Source organism: Colias philodice, chromosome 12 (genome assembly GCF_061535455.1).
Source record: "Colias philodice isolate Cphi_HAF_F1 chromosome 12, ilColPhil1 Martin Lab GWU primary, whole genome shotgun sequence".
In the NCBI taxonomy this organism is placed as follows: Eukaryota; Metazoa; Arthropoda; class Insecta; order Lepidoptera; family Pieridae; genus Colias; species Colias philodice.
Window position 1 is genome coordinate 8,076,068 of NC_143097.1, and position 22,241 is coordinate 8,098,308.

The 22,241-nt window shown below is 33.9% G+C and overlaps 1 protein-coding gene across 1 annotated transcript; it reads left to right on the forward strand.

Annotated features, from left to right (window-relative positions):
• Positions 1-19,806: 19,806 nt before the first annotated feature.
• Positions 19,807-20,841, forward strand: LOC149484179 (uncharacterized). Its single transcript, XM_089701917.1, has one exon. It carries the CDS (start codon positions 19,807-19,809, stop codon positions 20,839-20,841), a length of 1,035 nt encoding a protein of 344 aa, XP_089558043.1.
• Positions 20,842-22,241: the final 1,400 nt, after the last annotated feature.

The following is a 22,241-nucleotide window of genomic DNA, read 5'->3' on the forward strand; positions in this document are numbered from 1 at the left end:
CTCACCTTTCAAAAGAACACCACGTGAAACAAAAAATATTGCAGACATGACACTTTTGCTCTTGTCGGCGGACAGCATCTGTACGAACGTGTTTACTTCTCTCCCCTGACCCCCTGCTGCTCCTATCGCGTGATGCATGAACCAATAACGAAACAGAGCTTCTATTTAAGTGCGCGTGATTTGGTTATTTTGATTACAGCGATATTTATGGCCAATAAACAACGCAATAGGCTGATCACTGGTGCCTGGCTGACCACTGGTGCCGTTACCCTAGTTATAACAAGACAACACAAAGACTTAAAAGTGATGATATAAAGAAAAAAGAAATTACATTTTATTTGCACTAATCTTAATACTATTATAAAGGCGAAAGTTTGTAAGGATGTATGGATGTATGGATGTATGGATGTATGGATGTATGGATGTATGGATGTATGGATGTTTGTTACTCTTTCACGTAAAAACTACTGAACCGATTACAATGAAATTTAGCACACATATAGAGGGTAACTTGGATTAACACATAGGATAGTTTTTATCCCGGAAATCCCACGGGAACGGGAACTATGCGGGTATTCCTTTACAAACGCGGGCGAAGCCGCGGGCGGAAATCTAGTAATTACATAAACCAGGTACTAAATATTTACCAATACTAATTAAAACATCAGATACGCAATCAAAGATCAAGCAAGAAGATTGAAACCCATACCAAAATACAACATCAAAATGTAAACACACAATATATCTACTATATCCCGCAAAAAATATTGAAACGAAGACACCGCCAAAAGCTATAAATAACACAACATAAACGGGGTCAAATGACGTTTCCGAATAGAAAAAGAGCCGCCGTTTCTCTCCATATATTACGAATAATGCCCCACTATCATGTCTTTCAAACTAAACCGCACCGAGTTCTGAGCTTGTTACGCGATACAACAATTGTCGGACATTTTAACTTCGCCGCCGTAAACAGAAAGTATAAAGCGGACTTAATGTTGTGTAAAAAATGACTGAAAAAGCGACGCAATTCAAGCCGGAATAAAATTTAAAAGGCGCTTTTATAGCGATCGTTAAGAATGAAAAAGTTGTACATTTTGGGAATAGGTAACTGATGTTTTCCGGTTTATGGGAAATTGGAAATCTTGCATTTTGCACGCCTCATAAGCGAAGCGTTGAGGTGGGTACTACAGCTGTCACTTCGCGCAAAACATCTGATTTTTCAAACTTAAAATGTCTTTATGTATCATTCATTGCACTTGTAAGATAATACATACACACACATATTAAGAAAAAACACTATTTTTAACGTTCATGATATTTTTGATGTCATTCTTGTTATTTAAACTAGTTAAAAAACAGTTTAAAAAAGTTCTGTCTTGGACGTCCGTGTGTCTGTATGTGCGGATCCTTTTTCTTGTTAACACGATAGCGACCGAAATACTTTACTAATCGAGTCTTTTTTTTTCTCTTACGCTTGAGTATGCTCAGGAATAGAACCCTTTCATTTTTCAGGGTCTGATTCGATGTGGTTTAATTGTTATTAAATAAACAAAAATAATAATTAATAAATATTTATTAAAAAAAAATTATGAGGCGTGCACTTTTGGATTTTCCAAATTATTTATAGCTTACATTTCATGGGTTCCATAGTAAATAAAAACTCATTCTACAAAAAATGCTTTAGTCTATCAGTCAATTATGTATTTCCTATCTTCTTCGAGATTTGTTTTGAAGACTTAGCAGCAACAATTAACATAAAATCATATCTTATAAGATTAACAGAATAATTTTGAGTTTCATGCAGTCTTGTGGTATTAACCGTAACTAGGCATAGCATCTTTAAACGGCTAGTATATCAGGAAGGCGAACACATTCACTTACTGTTAAAGACAGGACAATTACTAAGACCAGCTACAATTGGCAACAGACGAGAGTCCAATAATCCTAAATTCTACAGGTTGATTGACCGGTTGTGCAATCTTAGAGCTTACTACTTGCCAATAGCGAGTCGATAATATAGTTAAATCGAAGATAAACACTCAAAATATCAGTCAAGATACTAATCACTTTATAAATGTGAAAATTTCCATTCCTTACTGACTCCCAAGTCAAAAAACTAGCAGAGAATGATATATAATAAGGTTAAAAATGTTCTGTCAGAGTTTCCATAAAATGGATCACTAATGTAGACATTTTATCAAGGCAGTATCCCGGGTCCCGACATGTGGAAACTCGTATGTAACAAGGGAGTAGTTTACACCCGAGTACGCAAGCGAAAAATGCTTTATTCGACATTTACGTTGCATATATTTTTGTAAGTTTTTCGCTTGGTGAGTTAAAAGTTTATAGCTTCAGTTATTTATATATGTGGCTATAAACTTCGACAACATAATGTGAAAAATTTTCAAAACTTGCAAGCACTGAGGTAAGAAAGATTTCGTTAAAATAAAGTAAGTGTGTAACTATAAAACGATCACTATGATTCTTCATAGACTCACCAAATTTTGTATGCTTACTACGAGTTTTTGGTACTTACTTCAAACTCAATAATTGGAACAATAACGCAGTAATTGATTTCTGTGGTCAGTAAATTTATCGACGAATACTTTTACTCTGAAAACAAAAGAGCCCTATAATCCTGCAAGTTTCAAATGGTCCTCATCGAGTTGAAAATCCGGCAATTTTTCTCAAGTGAGAACTGCACAAAATACGAGTTCCTATAGTAATGCTGGCTGGCTGTATTCCAGCCCCCAATCTATTAACAATACTCTGTTACATTAGGAAACATAAATAGGAGCCCGACTATTATCTGTTCGTTAACGCTTCGTTAGGCTAACTGTTTGTACGTTTAGCTACAATCCGATATAAGAACCGAAATGCCAGCATGTTCTTTGTATTATTTTGCGGCTTACGAATAATCGAATCCCGCTAAATGTGTGCAATCTAAATGGTATTGCTATGCTTGCTTTTACTGGATTAAATCCTTGTTCACATCCAATTTACGTTTAGTTTAACAATTTGTGTTATTAAAATTAATATGGAGTTTTAAATGAATAGACTATTTGTTTGATAGTACAAGGCCTAGTTAAACAGGTACATGATTCAATTTTAAAAGGGTATTTTAAACTAAACGAACATTACTCGGACTAATCTATACTTTAATATGATGATAATTAAATTTTATAACAAAAATCAAGCTGAATCCGTTTACTCATTGCTATAAAAAATTGCTTAAAAATACCGCTTATTATATTCGTAATGATTCTCTTTTGAAATGACTACATCTAAAAAATGTTTAATCGAGTGAACTCATATCAAACAATTAGCTTTAGAAAGGTAAGAAAATTCTAAAACAAAACAAACGACAAATGAATTTAGCCACTAACACAATGTTGCCAACTGAGTCTGTGAAAGCATAATTTGATTATCCTTCTGAGATATTTGATATTGCGTCGTCAAATGTTCTTTTGGCTCCTATTTCAGTAACTGGATTCAAATTTACAAGAAATAATGGCCTCCTTGTGCAGCAAAATAAAAGTAACTTATTGTATGAACTGTCAAATAGAATAAGGTATAATAAATCTGTAGAAGGGTCAATTCTGTACATTGAAAATATTGAAAAAATAAATAGTAGGGGGTGTTACTGGATCGATACCAAACCCAAATATGTGATAAAAAAAATTTTTGTCTGTCTGTCTGTCTGTCTGTCTGTCTGTCTGTATGTGAAGGCATCACGTGAAAACTAACGGTTCGATTTCGATGAAACTTGGTATAATTATACCTTATTATCCTGGGCATAAAATAGGATACTTTTTATCCCGGAAAAATACGTAGAAAAAAAAATCTTAATTTTTCCGCGCGGACGGAGTAGCGGGCGGAAGCTAGTTAACAATAAAGAGAATTTCTTCCCATCTTCAACGACAAATTTTCAAACAACAAATAATTAACTTTAATATATACTTACTTATATACTATACAAACAGTAGAATGTTAACGCCTATAAGTCTGATTAACAAGTTTGACAACATAGTATCGTGTAATAAGCCCTTAGGGTCAAGAACTTAATTATACTCGGGAAGTTTCAACCTACATAGTTGTAAGCCGATGAAAGATTTATAGATAGTAAATAGATAACTGCGAGGGTGTTAATTAATTTATATAATTTAATGGAATGAACGTTGTAATAACTTAATTGAGAATCGGAGATTTAGTAGAAATAGTCAAGGTGACATTGTCGCTGGTGACTTTGCCGTGTTTCTTTGTAAAATACAATTTTAATTCCATGATTTTCCAGATCCTTAGGTCGCAGACAGACACAGTTGTTTATTGTTTGATATCTGGCAACGAAATTTTAACTTAGGTAGTTCAGTTTACACAGTAACTAATAACAGGCGCTCCACTCTATTATAGAAAAGTCTGTGGTTCAGTGGACTCAAAAAATTACGAATATACGGGTGTTCCTTCTGTTCCTTTTCTTGATCCACGTGAATACTGTGATGAGTGTTATTTAATTAAAGATATTTAATTTAATTTATATATTAAAACGCTTGTAATTAAAACCTAACCGTCTACGTTAACTAAAGACTTACTTACTGAGCATATGCTACAACCATGTTACAATCAGATAGTGAAAATGCATGTAACAATTATCGCATCGCAAACGGCCAGCCGAGTTACAAGGCTGTTAATAAACAGTTGTATCATTTGTTCAACGCTACCACTTCTTTTTCACTGTCACTCCTGTTAACTCTCGGAGACTGAAATAAATTACGACGCAATTACAGCTGTATCAAGAATTGTCGTTTAAATAAAGGAATTATTTTTGGTGATTCTGGTGATATAAATAGATGCTTGCGTAGGAAGTTATGAACTCTTTTATCCTTTGTATAATGAAAATAAAATAACTCTACAAGAAGCCAATATTATATACATATAAGTACTACTACACTACACATTGTATATACTTTATAAAATATTGGTAGACTTAACCACCCAGCTCTACGCTCTGACAAAAATAATTTATCGTATATTACAAATATTAATTAATCATTTTCGCATAATGAGCACATTTACAAGGTTACCGTGCCACATTAATCAACATTAGCATTAATATCAAGTAGGACTTTTGAGTAGTACCTACCTTTCCTTAACTGCCATACAACTGGCCAACAATACAAATATAGTGTCCACAATACAGAGTAAGGTTTGCACCAAATAAATTCATGTCCAGTGGTCGACCCTGCAAGAAATGGATGACATTTCAAACGGGTGTGGGTCGTACATCAAAGGACGTTCAGCCGTGAGGGATGCTGTAATATCCGCTAAGGAATTGTATGCCCGTTTCTATCGAGCTTGTAAACTGGATACTGTATTGAATATCTGTTTGTTTTAGTTTTATTTGCACATTTATTATGAGGCTGATTATGTTTTTAAGACTAAGTTTTCTGAGATTGGTATAGTGCAACGAGTGTTTTTCCCCAATGTAGTAAATGATAGAACTATTATTATAAGATCGCTGAATGATGAACTATTTTATATCAGCTTGAAGAACTGTTTGATAAATTTATTTCAATTATGTTTCAGATTCCAGTTAAGTGATTAACTACTCAAATGTTATAAAATATACCCTGTACATCGCAATAGTTATACTGAAATTTTATATTCAGAAAATCATTAACGAAACAATCCAGAACGAGACATTAAAAGCAATAAGTACCTACACGTAACATGATCATAAAATACCATAAGGAAATTAAGGTAAGTAAAATATTGCGCGAACGGTACAAAAGCGTTCAAAACATATATTAAAGCGGTAAAATTTGCGTTTCCCGTAAACGTTTCTACAAATAGGGTCCTTAAACTTTTTTCATATTTTATGAAAGTGGAGTGTGATCGCAATAGAAACGAACAGGCCCGACTTTCAAAAAGTTTTTTAATATAACCAACCGCGACATAATTTCTGGCTCATTTTGGCTCATACGGGTGAAGTTCTCTTGGTTGATACGGATTCATTTCTAACACAATACATTACCAAATTGTACAATACTAAAATAAGCTTAATTAAAATCCTTTCAAAATAGAATTGTTTATTTTTCATTCAAGTATGGTTTGACTACATATTATATCGGTATGTTTTATTTTGGTTTTAATTTGATTACAATCGAATCGAAGCTTATCTTGTATATATGTATATGTATCGTGTAGATTCTCAGTTTTGTATAGGTAAGTACTAATCATAATACCATCTTGTAACGTTAGTTAGTTTAATAAAAATTAAAAAAAAATATGATTCCTTGCAATTTCTTAAATAAGTTAACCAGCATTCGTTAGCACATAATCACACATAGCATCTGTTAGTGAAACAGAAACGTTCATTCGCCATAAGCTTGATTGTTAGGTTATAAGCGTTTGGAACGCTGTGTTGGCGCAATTCCAACATTGTTAACTGACGCCGCAAAAACCTTCCGCTTTTTGTTTACCCTGCGGTGATTAGCGGAACTCTGTAAATTCAGGTAACACTCGCCTATCTATTTTACGGTAAATCCTACTACGGAAAAACCACGTAACTCCGCTGGGACAATTTGAGTTACGATTGCAGTTTAGTAAAAAGACAGTAAGGTATTACTTTCCATGTAAATTATTGTGGCAGAAGACGAGGTTTATAGGCGCAAGTATATCGTAAATAGGGTGATAATGTTGGACGGTTTGGATGGTAATGAACGATTTGGGTTGGACAATCTTTTGTTTTATTATTCACTATTCTGTTTTATTTTAAAAAAGTTTTTATTGTCATTTTACTCATTAGAGTACTTTCAAAATCAGTTTAAAGTTTTTTGATATCTGTAATAGTTTCGGAATAATTGTCTGCGCACACTTAACGATTACACCCGGTATAATACAAATACAATAGGTATACAAAGTTATTGCGGAATGCGGATAACCTAGGTCATAAAATGCTACCTAAATTCCGATCTTATTATGATTATGTTAGTGCCTACGTACCCTACACGAAACACGTAACCAAAATATGAACATCGGAATAGTTGTCGTGAAAATTTATATTTACGACTTTTTTCCATCATCTAAAAACATTTCGGTACTGAGAAAACAATATTCCACGGCAATTTTTCGTGGAAATAAATTCTCCATAGACCACTAAAATAATACAATACAATATTCAAGTATAGTAATAAATTTGAACACTATATCGGAATTCAATATGCAAATAGCGAAAAGAAAATCGCTGGGGAAAAATAAGAAGAAGGGTGGAACAAAAAATATGATAATCAAACGAAGTCGGGCGTAATAACAAATTTCTTAAATCTTCGGTCAGTTCTACGAAGCTCGGTGAAAAGTTGATTGATTCTGTTGCAGATTGAAATTTTATTGTATATTTTTGAGAATTTCGATAAATATTGCTGCAAACTTTGAGATAATCTACGAATGATATTCGTTCTCACTATATTTGCATTTATACAAATGAAAACTATATTTGTACATTATATATGTAGACGTTTTTCTGCATTTGAACCGGTTGGACTTACCTATTTTTTGTCGTGGAAAAAACTTGAAAAGGGTGAAATTGGGAGTGGAAATTATGAGGAACCGCTGTCACACGATAGCAGGTGCACGCGAACAAACCCTGGTAAAAAGACTAATTTATAACATGTTCACTATATAGGTAGTTAATATTATATAGGAGTCATTTCATATTTCGAGAACTTGCCTTAGTAGTCACGTGACTATATCATGATTTTTCAAAGGTCTTCTAAAAGAAGTCTAAGTGAATAAGTTTTAAGTACATCTCCTATTTTATACTAAAATTCTCTTATAGAGCCGAATCATTTCTATGAAATACAGAACAATGATCGTAAAAAATATATCATTACGGGTTTTCGTATTGAATTTCATTGTAAGTTAAAACGTGACGACTGAAAATGGCCAAATTACAAGGGTCTAACGCCATAGCCCATTACGGCGATCGTTCGAACTAAAAACCGAAACATTAACAACCAAATTGTAATTAATTTGCGAGAACATTTGTTACGGCTAATGATTATGGCAGTAATTACCAGGTTTTCATTTGATTTTATTAAGAATTATTGCTGTTGAAATGAATATCTTAGTGCCGAATCTATACGGTATTTTGATTCGTACTACTACATTGCGTTATGCAAGCATGATTTGATATGATGAGGTGATTAGAAGATAGTGTGTATTAGAAAATTCTCAAAGCTTTTAGCCAAAGTTTATAAATTTATTAATTTTTAACCTCTTATGTATAAACAGTTTTAGTTAATAATCTACTTTCAATGAAACATATACACATGGGGTACACTTTCCTCAATGTGCGATTTAGGCGCAATGCATAGGTACTACTTGTACAATGTACATCATGCGTTCTTCATATTTTTATTACAGGCATCTCATAAATATATTTTTAAAATATGTTATGATGATTCAAGAAGAAGTCTAATTGAACAAATATTTGAGTTTGAGTTAATTGATTTTTCAAATCATTGCCTCCTTTTCACATACTTACTTCTCAGTAAACTAGTGCTACTACAAGATTCTTATAATAAATCATACTTACACATTGTCCATTCATTAGCACAGGTGGGCCAAGCTTAAGGTATTGGTCCAGAGGACAGTGATTGATGTCCCAGTACATGCTGCGTCCATTTGGGACCGATTATAGCAAACGTTTTAACTTAAAACGGTTAGATATTTTAAGATGCTTAGAAGTAGAATATATGAATACGAGATAGACTGTTTGTACAGGATTGTATAATAATTACAAACAAAGATTAATAATTAGGTGTATTTAGATAGTCAGGATAAATTCTTATCAAAGTCAAAGAAATTTATTCAGTTTACGAGGATTATTCAGATCCAAATTCCTCAAATATTTCAGCAATATTTTCCAGATTCCTGGCTGACTGAGCTAAAAAGCTAAAAACATCAATAAATTATTATTAGACCAAAATGCTCAAATCGTGAGTGTTATTTGTAGATTCACTTCTTTGGTTCAGTCAAAAACTGACGCCATACGCGCTTTCCTCGATCGAGGCGCGTTCACAGTGACCGAGCTGCTTCGCGCGGCAATGGCTTCGCGAGGCTGGTCGCTCCGTGGGAACATGCCTTACTTATAACAAATACATTCATACAAATAACTAAAAGTTAATACAAAAAAATTATACAAAATACCATAAACTTTTGCTAATTTAACCTTATAACTAGGGATGTAACGATACCGATACCGATACCGATATATCGGCCGATATAATCGGCAAGCCGATATATCGGTATCGCCGATAGAAAAACAAACGATACCGATATCAAACAATTCAAAAAAACCTCGCCCAATGAACGATGCGGGAGGCCGCCCGCGCGTGCGCACTTTGTTTTCTGAAAAAACTCTACCAATAGTAAACTTTTATTAGGTACTGATTGTATGTGTATTACTTAAAGTTTAACTGACTTTGTAAAATAATAATACTAAAATAAATGGTTTTGTTGTTTTTTGATTTGGCATTTTTATTTAAAAGAATACGATTATCAGTTGAGTCTCTGTTAAATGTTGGTAACTTTTTATGCATAATTCACTATTTATTTTTCTACCAAGCCATCGATATCGGTATCGGTATCGGTATCGCCGATACATTACTACAAATATCGGTATCTGTATCGTATCGTCAAAATCATGTATCGTTACATCTAGGGAATCCAATCCCGCAAACGCGGGATCCCGCTAATGCGGGATCCCGCACCTTTTTTGCGGGATCAAAAATGCGGGATTACTCATGCGGGATCCCGCACGTTCGCGGGATTGAAAAAAAGTAATAAAAATAGGCTCAGACGATGATCTGAACTATTATCGGACGGAACGGAACGTAATCAATGTCAGTTCCAGTAGGTACTCTATGACTGGGGATTCCCCTACGGCGCACGGGGATTTAACTTTGCGGGTACTGAATGGGTGGCAGAGTCTAGAGCTGCTGTGCGTGTACCCACTCGAGATAATTCAACTGATTTGATATTGACACTTTTTGAATGTGGAAGGAATAGGGGGGGGGAAGTATTTGGAAGCTGTTTATACTTATGTAAAGTCAATTCCGCCTACAAGTGTGGAAGCCGAGCGTGCTTTTTCCACCGCTGGTTATTTATGCAACAACATAAGATCAAATCTAAAAGATGAAACGTTAGATACTTTATCATTTCTTCGAAAGTATTTTCAAAATTGGAAAATCCAAAAGTGCACGCCTCATAATTTTTTTTTAATAAATATTTATTAATTATTATTTTTGTTTATTTAATAACAATTAAACCACATCGAATCAGACCCTGAAAAATGAAAGGGTTCTATTCCTGAGCATACTCAAGCGTAAGAGAAAAAAAAAGACTCGATTAGTAAAGTATTTCGCGGTCACTATCGTGTTAACAAGAAAAAGGATCCGCACATACAGACACACGGACGTCCAAGACAGAACTTTTTTAAACTGTTTTTTAACTAGTTTAAATAACAAAAATGACATCAAAAATATCATGAACGTTAAAAATAGTGTTTTTTCTTAATATGTGTGTGTATGTATTATCTTACAAGTGCAATGTATGATACATAAAGACATTTTAAGTTTGAAAAATCAGATGTTTTGCGCGAAGTGACAGTAGTACCCACCTCAACGCTTCGCTTATGAGGCGTGCAAAAAATAAGCTGATTTAAAATGCCTCTAAAACCAATGAATATGTTCTATTTCAAATAAAAATCTAAATATGAAACGTGAAATATTGTGAATAAGTAGTAGTAGTGATAACTTTGCTTCATGTTGATAAGAATAATCATAAAAAAAAATATTTGTGTGTATTTTCTTTCTTTAAATTACATGAAACAAAAATAATAATAATTAAAATCAATCCCGCAAATCCCGCGGGATCCGCGGGATTGATGATCTTAATCCCGCAGGCTTGCGGGATCGCGATTTTGATGCGGGATTGGATTCTCTAGTTACATCCCTACTTATAACGTTAAATTTTCCATTTCATATAATTTATTAATTTATTTAACGCCGCTCTACAAAAGACATAAAGAGATCATCCGAAGCCCCAAATGTGCTACAATCCACATTATTTGTTACAAAGGAAATTACCAATAATAATAGAAAATGGTTCACGTAATATTTCTATACGAACACAATGGAAAGAGTTTCGACTCATTATTTCCTTTTAGCTAATAAGGCCTTTCTGTTTCGTGGGAGGTACAAATTGATTGTATTTTGTAGCTAATTTCTGTGAAATATGGTTTAAAATTAAATCAGAAGATGTTAATTATAGCGTTATAATCATTGCCGAAAAATGTTCAATCAATGTATGAATTTCAGGTACTTATACGACAATAAACTTACCTACGTTAAATTTTCAATACGAACAATCAAGCATACTTTTGTCATATAAAAATTCAATAACATATAAAAATCTTATAAAATCAACTCAATAGGAGTTTACTGTTTGAAAACACTGGTTTTAAAACAACAATTACAATATTATTATTAATTATTATTTCCTTCAGACTAATATTAAAATCAGCTTACAGAAGTTTATGCTTTAAAAACACTGATTTAATAACTCCAAATGATTTGTATTACTATCGATTCTTAACACGGAATTGGCCCATACGAACCCAGCAAAAATCCAATATTTTGCCAGTTCCACTACATAACTCTTACGAATTACCCCAATTTCGAAAGAAGATCGTTTACGTGTCCTTTAATATACTTCTTATGTCCCCGAGGTAGGTGAGAACACTAGAAAGTTCGATTTATCCATGTCAAGCCGTGGAAGGTAGACATCTTTAATTCCACACTCCATTTAAAGTTACATGTTTTCGCAATACCTATGTACATTTTCATTGTGAGAAGATAAATTGTGTTCTAAACAAATTAAGCGCCTGCATATGAAGTGAATTGATGACATTTCTTACAGGTATAGAGTGAAGATATTTTAGCGATAAGCTTTAAAATATATAGCTTAGAAAACTCTAAGCTATATATTATATAGTAGGTAAGGTAAACACCTTACCTACTTGAACAAACTTCATAAAATTATAGAATAGCTCCTAGCTCCTATACTATAACGATTTCAGAGTTGCCCCTTGGTAATATTATATTATACTTCAATGCCAATCCATTGGTACACGTTTCATTCCTGTCGATTCTGGGTTTTTGGTTCATACATTTTTGGACATGTCCTTTGTAAATTCATTTTTCTAATTCTATTATTAGACATAAATGCGTCATCTAACTAATATTACTTCGACCTAATTGCGAAATTTTGTCAGGATGGATGGATATTATGTTTGTTAGTCTTTCACAGAAAAACCACAGTGATGTACTCAGCTTATGTACCTGAATAACGCATAAGCTATAGCTTGAATTTTCGGCGGATGAAACTGTGCGGAATAACTAGTTTTATTTTATATAGGTAACTAAGTATTACACGTGTAGGTAAGTACATGTAGAAAAATAAATAAAGAATTAACATCTGTGTACCGTATCCACACTTAAGTTATTTAATTTATAAGACTAGTTTTCAGAGAATTCTGCTAATGTTAATATCCGAGTTTAATCGTAACTGGTGTACACTAATTCACGTTTAATTAAGTCGTTTATTACTAAAACAACATGCTGTACTAACGAATAATAACTGGACTATTTACGAATGGGATACATTATCTAGCTGTAATATATTTGAAGATCCTTCTTCCCTACTTAATTAACTTAATTATAATAAAATACAGGAATAATGAATTCGTTCAATTATGGTTTAGTGTCTTCTATGTGATATAAAAAGTAAATGTTGGGCATATGGCCACAAGGCAAATTAAAAAGAAAAATAATAGAATAATTCATTTTTTTTTGTTACAAAATATACTACACATGCACACAGACATATACACACACTAATAAATGACGTTACTATAATATTATATTGTACGACCTACAAACACTATCAAAAATTGAAAAAGCAAAGCATTTTCTTTAAAAACTTATAACGGCGTTCGGATCAAGGATTTTGAACGCTCAATCTATTAACATTTTACAAAGAAAATTACGACACTTCTCTTAGCTTCTCTATCCAGGCGGCAGGTGCTAAGGTAAAATTAAATTGAATGAAGGTACCCTTAACCGCTTTAATTAACTGCAGCGTAAAATGAAGCGGAAATTCCCGTATGGACTTTGCACTCGAAATTACGCGCTATTAACCAAATTACGAACAAAACATTATTATGATTAAATCAAAATATTTTTTTTTTAAATGGGCGTGCGCGATTTTACAAATTTTTGAGTAAATACAAAAATCATACTACAACAAAAATGCTCTTTATACAAAAATATAGGTACTAAAAAGATTTAATGAAAATGTATACAAAAAGTATTTATAACATTTATTAGCCTTTTATTTTACTTCACTTAAACACGAAATATAAATCTCTTACCCCGTGTTCGTATAACAAGAAAAGTTTCGAAAGAACCCAAAACAAACGGCTAACAGCTAATTCATTAAGACATTTCTCGAGATCTGTTTATAAAAAGGCCGTGGCTAATTACAGATTACGTTTAGATGTAAATCTTGGTCGCGTTTGGATTGTTAATTGAAAAAAGTCGTCGCTGATAATCCGTCTGCTGCAATGCGGTGTCGGCAGAAACGCGGCCCTATTCTGGGGCAGGGCCGCGCCGACCCCCGGCAGCGCCTGTGTGCGAAACCTATGAAGCGCCTCTTATTTTATAAAAATTCAATGCGCACCTTACACACACACACTTTCAATCAAATGATTGTTCATTTGTTTTGTTTTGCCTTAGCTATCTCGTTCGTTAAAATCGGGGAATACCCATGACCCCACCCCCGGGCCCCGCTTGCGTCGCACGCATCGCATCGGGTTGTGTTCAGAAACTCACTCATTCATATTTAGTCCACTCATTATATATACATTTAAAAAAAAGTGAATTTGCGCATCTAATTTTTTGATATATTGTAGGGATACCCAGAAAAGCTTAACTTGAGTTTTTCGACCAAGATTTCCTATGAGCTTTCGCCGCCATCTTAAAAAAAAGGTGTAAAATTTGTTTTTCGGCAATAACTCGGCTATCCGATGAAATTCGGAAATCACTTATAAGACACGTTTTGTTCCTTTTTTTATGCTCTACAATTAAGTCTATACCATTTTTTCCGTATCATGCATCGTTATCGAGATATTGATCGATAAAGTAAAAAAAATGTGTGCGTGTACTAGTGTACACACGTACGAAGTGAAACTTCTTTATGACCTTATTTTTCAAAAAATAATTTACTATATGCAACTTTACAGAAATACATACGTCAAATCACGCGTGGTAGGGATAAGAAAAAGATGGCGCGTAACGGAAAAAGTCACGCGTAACGAAAAAATGTTACACTTAATTTTTTTCCAACCCCGATAAAGAAGTTTCACTTCAAAAATTCAGGACACATTTTCAGTTTTTTGCTTTTTTTTGTTTAGGACATAATACATATACCTACATTATGTATAACATGTATCTAATACATATACACGTATTTAAAAAATCGTAGAATTCGAACTTGTAGAGAATATTCAGACCTACAATTTTCTTTTTGGAGTTTTTTAGTTGGACAAAAATTACGATTTCCAGCGCGCCGCAGAGTCGGTGAATTCATGCTCACCGTCGAGCGAGCTGCTCGCTCGGTTGTGTTCGCATGGCGAATCGAATGGGAAATTGTTTAGGAAATTGATGGGATAAAAAATAAGTACATAGACCAGACTTTAGAACAAATTAAAGATCACACTAAAGTATATTTTTTAAACAAATAATGTGTTTGTGCAGTAAAAAAAAAGTTGAACTGTACATTTGAGCGAAAAAAAGTACAACACACGGTAAAATGAATGAAAAATGGTTTCAAGAAAATTTTATAATTGAAAAAATGCAAACACACTCGTCAAAACGGATGCCAGGTCTTACAATAATTTTTTACTTTATCGATCAATATCTCGATAACTATGCACGATACAGTAAAAATGGTCAGGACTTAATTGTATAGCATTAAAAAAGGAACAAAAAGTGTCTTATAAGTGATTTACGAATTTCATCGGATAGCCGAGTTATTGCCGAAAAACCAATTTTAGTCCTTTTTTCAAGATGGCGACGAAAGCTCATAGGAAATCTTGGTCGAAAAACTCAAGTTAAGCTTTTCTAGGTATCCCCTACAACATATCAAAAAAATAGATGCGCAAATTCACTTTCTTTTATTTGCCTTTTTTTTCGGACGAAATAAGTGGACTAATTTCATACTCATACAAACTCGGCGCCTCTACGGTTTAAAATAACTAGTACTTTTTCTCTGATTCAAAGAACTGCCGCCGTTTTAACGTTGAGCTCGTAAGGAATGTAAATTAAAACCCTAAACGTAAAATGAAACCATAAACGTGAATAATAATAAACATTAAATATTATTGAGAGACTTGTTCAATAAGCGTTATAGATGTTTTGTTGTTTACAAGGCCTATGTTGCGCCTATTGTACCTACTTGTCGATACTCCACTACAAAAAACAATCATATAGGTAACAAAAATAATTTTGGTGGCAGTAGCGGCGCGGCGCCCCTATTGTCTTGGCGCCTGTGTGCGCCGCACACTTCGCACACAGGGGCGGCTCGGCCCTGTTCTGGGGAATAGTCGAACAAATAATATTACAAGTTTGTCTTCTTATCCACGATATATATTTTTATTTGAATCTATGGATAATTTAGATACTAAATTTTAAATTACTATTAATCAATTTTTTACTACAATTTAAAAATGTAGAGATTAAGTATTATATTTATGGCGCCCCCATATAAAATATAAAGATTATTACCCATATAAAATATAAGAATGTAATTTATTACTATGTGATAGCAAATCAGATTGTTTTGCTTACTCTCTACTACTCTATTTCAGAATAAATTACACATAGAGTCATTCATAGAGCAAATTAATATTAATCACAAAAATTATTTATCTCTACTCCCTCTCACTTTCCCATTCAATCTAGCAATATATCTATATCCTTCATCCCATTATTCTGTCCACAAATAAACGTTTCCAGAATACACCCGCGCTGCAGTCAGCAGGATTTGTGAATAAGCCACCGCTCACCCAGTTATGTTTGTTGCCAGATATTCGCTAACTAGCGCTTTGAGATTTATTAAAATATTTTATACGTTTCCACCATCGCCACACTGAATATATCCTGATGGTTTTGCCGAAATTTTTGTTTTTGTTTCATGTATGTAGGTTTTAAAAGGCTTATGTTTTTTTCAATCTATCAAAGTGTGGAAGGCTTCAATCAACAAATTTAAAACTTTTTAAATACGTTATTATGTTATGTTTTAAGAATTATTATTTATTATCATAAAAACGCGCCAATTAATAATTAATACGTATTTCTTTACCAAGTAAAAATTGTGCTTTTTAAGAAAGATCTTAGACAAATAATTTCTCAGATACTAAGAAGCATTTTAATTTATAGTTCTAAATTACTATCGTAAATAATACTCATTTCTACTGCATTTGTCCAGTATTAAATGGAACGTTTTAAAAATATGAAATGAAAATGTACGTGGTCTCTAAAACCTTTTTAATTATAAACGAAATTACTTACAGCGATATCTCTGCTCATAACAATCTTCAAGGGTCCTTAAGATTACCTTAGAAAAATAAATTAACATTTTGTTGGCTCTATTTAATTTCTTGACGACATCTTAATATTCATTCGAGATTACATTATTTGCGTAGAATGAAGAACGTAAAAAATAATCTTCCCCTCGTTTTATGCAATGAATATAATTAATTAAATATCGTCTTTAATTATGATCGTAATTGGATTTTAGCTACCGATTTTGGAGCGTTAATAATATCCTCAGCGTTTTTTGGGAGTCTATTGAACGATTAATTAAGTATTTAAGTGTTTTCTATGGTAAATAATTGGATATTTATGATTTATTTTGGATATGAGTGCTTGATTTGTGCATAATATTATGATATTATGCATAATTTACTTTTTATTATAAACATTATAAAACGAATAAGACTACGCGGCACGTAAATACGCTTTCAAAGTGATCTTGTAACATTTCTGACGGTCAAAAGTGTGCACACTAAACACAAATCAGCAATCGAAATCAATAGAAACAATGGGAGTTTCTAAAACAGTTTGGATCCGCTCCCAGTGGTCCCTGTAATCTATGATCGTAATTAGGGACACATCAACGCGTCCATTTGTCTCGCTCTAATCACTCAGCTGGACACTCTCGCGCGCCCAATTTTTCACTGGAACGTAATTATGTTCTGGAATTTTCTCGAATGGGGTTGACTTTTGTTTTGATTAGTTTTATTTAGTTCTGGCATGTATCTTGTATGCAATTATGTACCTATAAAATATTATAATATATTATTTAAATGGTTAAGTTGTAATTTCTATTGCATGTTTTAAAAGTGAAACTTTTATTACATCGTCTCAAACTTTTTGGTCTGTGTAGCGCATGTCGCGTGTATCGCGGCTGCCAAGTAGGTATACCTACTCGGCAGCCGACCGTCACGCGACATGCGCTACACAAACTACAAAGCAGTGTTCGGAACCGTTCGAACAGTTTCACTTTTACCGTGGTTTCATAAAACCACACAACATTTTTTTTATATTTTAATTCAATAATAATAGTGTGTATTGAATACATTATACAGATATGTAGGTTTAATGCCCGCGGGTTGGTTTACAGAGATGCTGGTTTCAATGGTCTCCTTCGCTTTTACTTGTGAAAGTGGTGGTGTAGATAAGTGCAGAAAATTATGTCGTAGGAGGAAATATTTTATAAACTAACACATACTTTTTGTATAAGTTGAAGAACTTTCAAACTGTTCAAACAATTCACGGTATTCTAATTGAGCTGCTATATCCGAATCTTCAACTAATTGTTCAATTTTACTCTGAATTTCATTGTAACTTTGAAAAAGTGTACAAGCTGACTCTATTCGTAATTCTATCGGATCAACGTAATTTACAGCTGATATTGTGGAGGAATAATCGAAACCTACCTTTACAGTTATATATGTTAAATACAGTGACGTATGGAACGGCGTCAGCACCGTTTCTCAGTATGCGTTGTTTAAAACAATTGGCTTTAGACTGTAATGATGAATTAGTTGCAAGAACAATTAACGAGGATTTTTTCGTTGACGATTTAATTACGGGGAGTAATGACCTTAAATCTTTAATGGAATTGTGTAATAAAATATCCAAGTTGTTAAAACAGGGTTGTTTTCCGCTGCATAAATGGACATTTAATTGCGACGTATCTCCTGAAATGTATAAAGACCTAAACATTGATGTAAATCATTCATCCAAAACGTTAGGTTTAGGCTGGTGTACACAAAAGGATGAATTTTATTTTACTACTAAATTTACAAATCATGACTCGATAGTTACGAAGCGTGTCATATTATCCACCATTGCACAAATATATGATCCATTAGGTTTATTAACGCCCGTAGTAATTAAAGCTAAGTCATTGTTACAAAAATTGTGGCTACAAAAATTGGATTGGGACGACGAAGTTCCCGAAACCATTGCAATTGCATGGCATAAGTTTCTGTGTGATTTGCAACATTTACATATTATTAGACTACCTCGTTGTGTTATTGATGATAATAGTTACAAGGAGCTTCATATATTTACTGACGCTTCTCAAGATGCCTACGGTGCGTGCGCGTACGTTAGGTTGTGTAATAATAACGGTGATTTACCAGTTTCAGTTCATTTATTATGTGCAAAAAGTAAATTAGCACCGATAAAGATAGTAAGTGTTCCGAGACTCGAACTGTGTGGGGCTTTAGTAGGTGCTAGATTATATATTAAAATAAAACAATCTCTCCGTTTAAATTTCGATAAAATATATTTTTGGACTGACTCAACTATTGTGCAAGGCTGGTTGAGTATGTCGCCGCATTTACTTAAAACCTTCGTTCAAAATCGCGTTGCACAAATAAATGAATTAACATGTGATACAATTTGGCGACATGTTAAGGGAACCGAAAACCCTGCGGATATTATAACTCGCGGCACGACGTTAGACACGCTGAAGTATGATAGTAATCATAATTGGTGGTGTGGCCCTGCCTTCTTACGCGATATAAGTAGTAAGTGGCCAGACAATAGTAACATCTTTATTTCGCCATATAGTGAGTTGCCTGAAATTAAACATAACACTGTTCATTTACATTCTACTCAATTATTTTCAATATTTGATTTTGAACGTTATTCGTCATTTATTCGTTTGCAAAGGATTTGTGCATATTTATTGCGATTCATTGATAATGTCCGAGTACCTATTGTCAATGGCAAGGTCAATGGCATTCGTGTGCGACAAACCGGTTCCTTATCTGTAGATGAGTTACAGCGATCACTTGATACATTAACACGGTTTGCTCAACAAGAATCATTTAGTGAACAATAGTAAAGATTAAAAAATAAGTTATCATTAAATAATAGTAAAAATATTAAAAATAAATTGATATATAACAAAATAGCCGGTTTAAATATTTTTCTAGATGAATCAAATATTATTCGTATCGGTGGTAGGTTATCTAACGCGAATGAATTTGATTATAATAAAAAACATCCCGTATTGCTTAGTGGGAAGCATCGCTTTTCAAGATTATTATGTGAATATGAACATAAACGATTGCTTCATGCTGGTCCTCAGCTTCTAGTATATTCCATGCGTGAAAGGTGGTGGATTTTGAGGGCTCGCGATTTAGCTAAACAAGTTGTTCATAATTGTATCGTATGCAAACGCATGAAAGGCAGGACATTGACCCCTCTCATGGGCAACTTACCTTCGGAAAGATTAGAACAAAATTTTCCTTTTATGAATTGTGGAGTTGATTATGCCGGGCCACTGCTCATTTTGGACCGAAAGGGCAGGGGTGCAAAATTAATAAAATCATACATTTGTTTATTCGTTTGTTTTAGTACAAGGGCTATACATTTAGAACTGGTAGGTAGCTTGAGTACACATGATTATATTTTAGCATTAAATCGGTTCATAGCACGGCGTGGAAAGCCTTATCAAATCTTTTCAGACAATGGAAAAAATTTCGTTGGTGCTGAAAAGGAATTATCAGTAATTTTTAATAATGGTAGTGATATTTCTGATTTTCTTAGTCATAATCAAATTCGTTTAACATTTATACCACCGTACAGTCCTCATTTTGGCGGGTTGTGGGAAGCAGGAGTCAAGTCCTGTAAGCATCATTTGCGGCGGGTGCTGGGCAATGCTAGGTTAACACGTGAAGAGTTTGAAACGGTATTAACGCAAATTGAAGCCGTCCTGAACTCTCGCCCTCTGTCTCCTCTGTCCTCAGATCCTCATGACTTTCTCCCACTTTCTCCAGCCCATTTCCTGATCGGTCGACCACTAACTGCACCTATATGCGAAAACCTGACGATGATTAAGCCTACGCGATTGGGACGCTATGACCATGTGGAGCAACTTCGACAACATTTTTGGCAGCGTTGGTCGAAAGAATACATTTCAGAGCTCCAACAGCGAATTAAATGGAAAACCAACAATGAGGACCTCAAAGAGAATAGCTTAGTTCTGATCAAGGAGGATAATGTTCCTCCTTTGAAATGGAAACTGGGTCGAGTGATGCACGTCTTCCCGGGGACTGATGGGATTTCCCGAGTGGCTGAAATACGGACAGCGCACGGCATCATACGCCGATCGTTTGCAAAGATTTGCCCGTTATAACCCTCATGATCCAGCTTCACTGACGAGTGCTTCATGTTGGAAGCCTTTCCTGAGTTCTTCCAAGGCGGGCGGTATGTTCAACAACTCTGAAGTTAGCAGCGTACGTGAACGTCGTTCAGCGGTGTGGCGGCAACACCGGTGGGACTCTGGCCTAACTTCACGTTAATGTAAACCGAATGTGCTTAATCATGGAACCTCGCGTCATTCTCTTTTCTTGTAACCTTGTAACTAACAGCACAAAATGTAATCGTTATAATTAAAATCATATTTTTTATTCTCGTTTTCATTTTAATAACCTTTAAAGTAAAGTAATAAAGGAAGAATCAACCTCAATATCAAACAAATATTAATAATTGTATTAATTTCTATAGGTACGTTTAAACTTGGTTGCATTATATTGTTAAACTTAACCATATATTTAAAAAAAATCTCCTTCAAAACAATGTTTGTACACATTTACATAATTTATGTTATTCTCTTAACTGTCAAGTATTTTATAACACGCTAAAACACTTTAAATTTCAAATGAACGTAAAAATGTAAGTTGTGTCGCAGGAGCCGTAAATGTTGAGCGTCTTTATGTTTATTCACAAATTATTCTACTATCTTACTTTTACATTTTAGTTTAAGAGAACGTTTATGTACTACGATTATTTTAAAACTAAAAAAACACCTGAAAAATTATTTGCGATCATTCATCCGAAAAGGAATTAAGAAGTTTATAAGTACCTACCTACAATATAGAATAATTATGTTATGCAATGTGAATAAAATCATTTTATTTTAATTAATTAACAAAATTTATTTTAAGACGATACACAAAAAAAAATCCACTGCTTGGCGGGCGGAGTCTAATAGCTCGCTATCGCGAACGCGGGTGTGCGCGAAGTCATTCTTGCAAACTCGCCGCGCTGCCGCTGGCCGACTCGGGACAAACATGTATGGAGTCGTCATACAGTTATAATTAGACATCGGATTATATGCATTTGCATATTTGCATATGCAAATGCATAAAACTCTCTAATTACGGCGTTAGTGCATATTTTAGCCTTTTTCCCCAATCGTGCATATTTCGTTAAGTAGCGGGAGTTTTGATTGGTCAATAATTAACCTTTATTAGCCAATCAGAACGTAAAGTAAACAAACCCTATTTTGGCATGGTAAAATTTAAGTAAATTTTGAGCCAATCAAAATAGGGCTAGATTACCCTTTTGAGGCTAAAAACTTAAAACACGGGTTGAATTTCAAAAAAGGGCTAGATTTAGCCCGGAAAGGTCTAAGGTGGCAACACTGGGCTGGCGGGTGACAAACGTCACAAATTTGCGCTCGAACATTTTGTAAAAATGCTTAATTTTATATTGGCACAAAAACTATACTTAATTTCAAGAAAATTTCACTGT

Coding starts and splice junctions, on each gene's coding strand:
- LOC149484179 (XM_089701917.1), top strand. CDS start 19,807: ATGCGTGAAAGGTGGTGGATTTTGAGGGCTCGCGATTTAGCTAAACAA.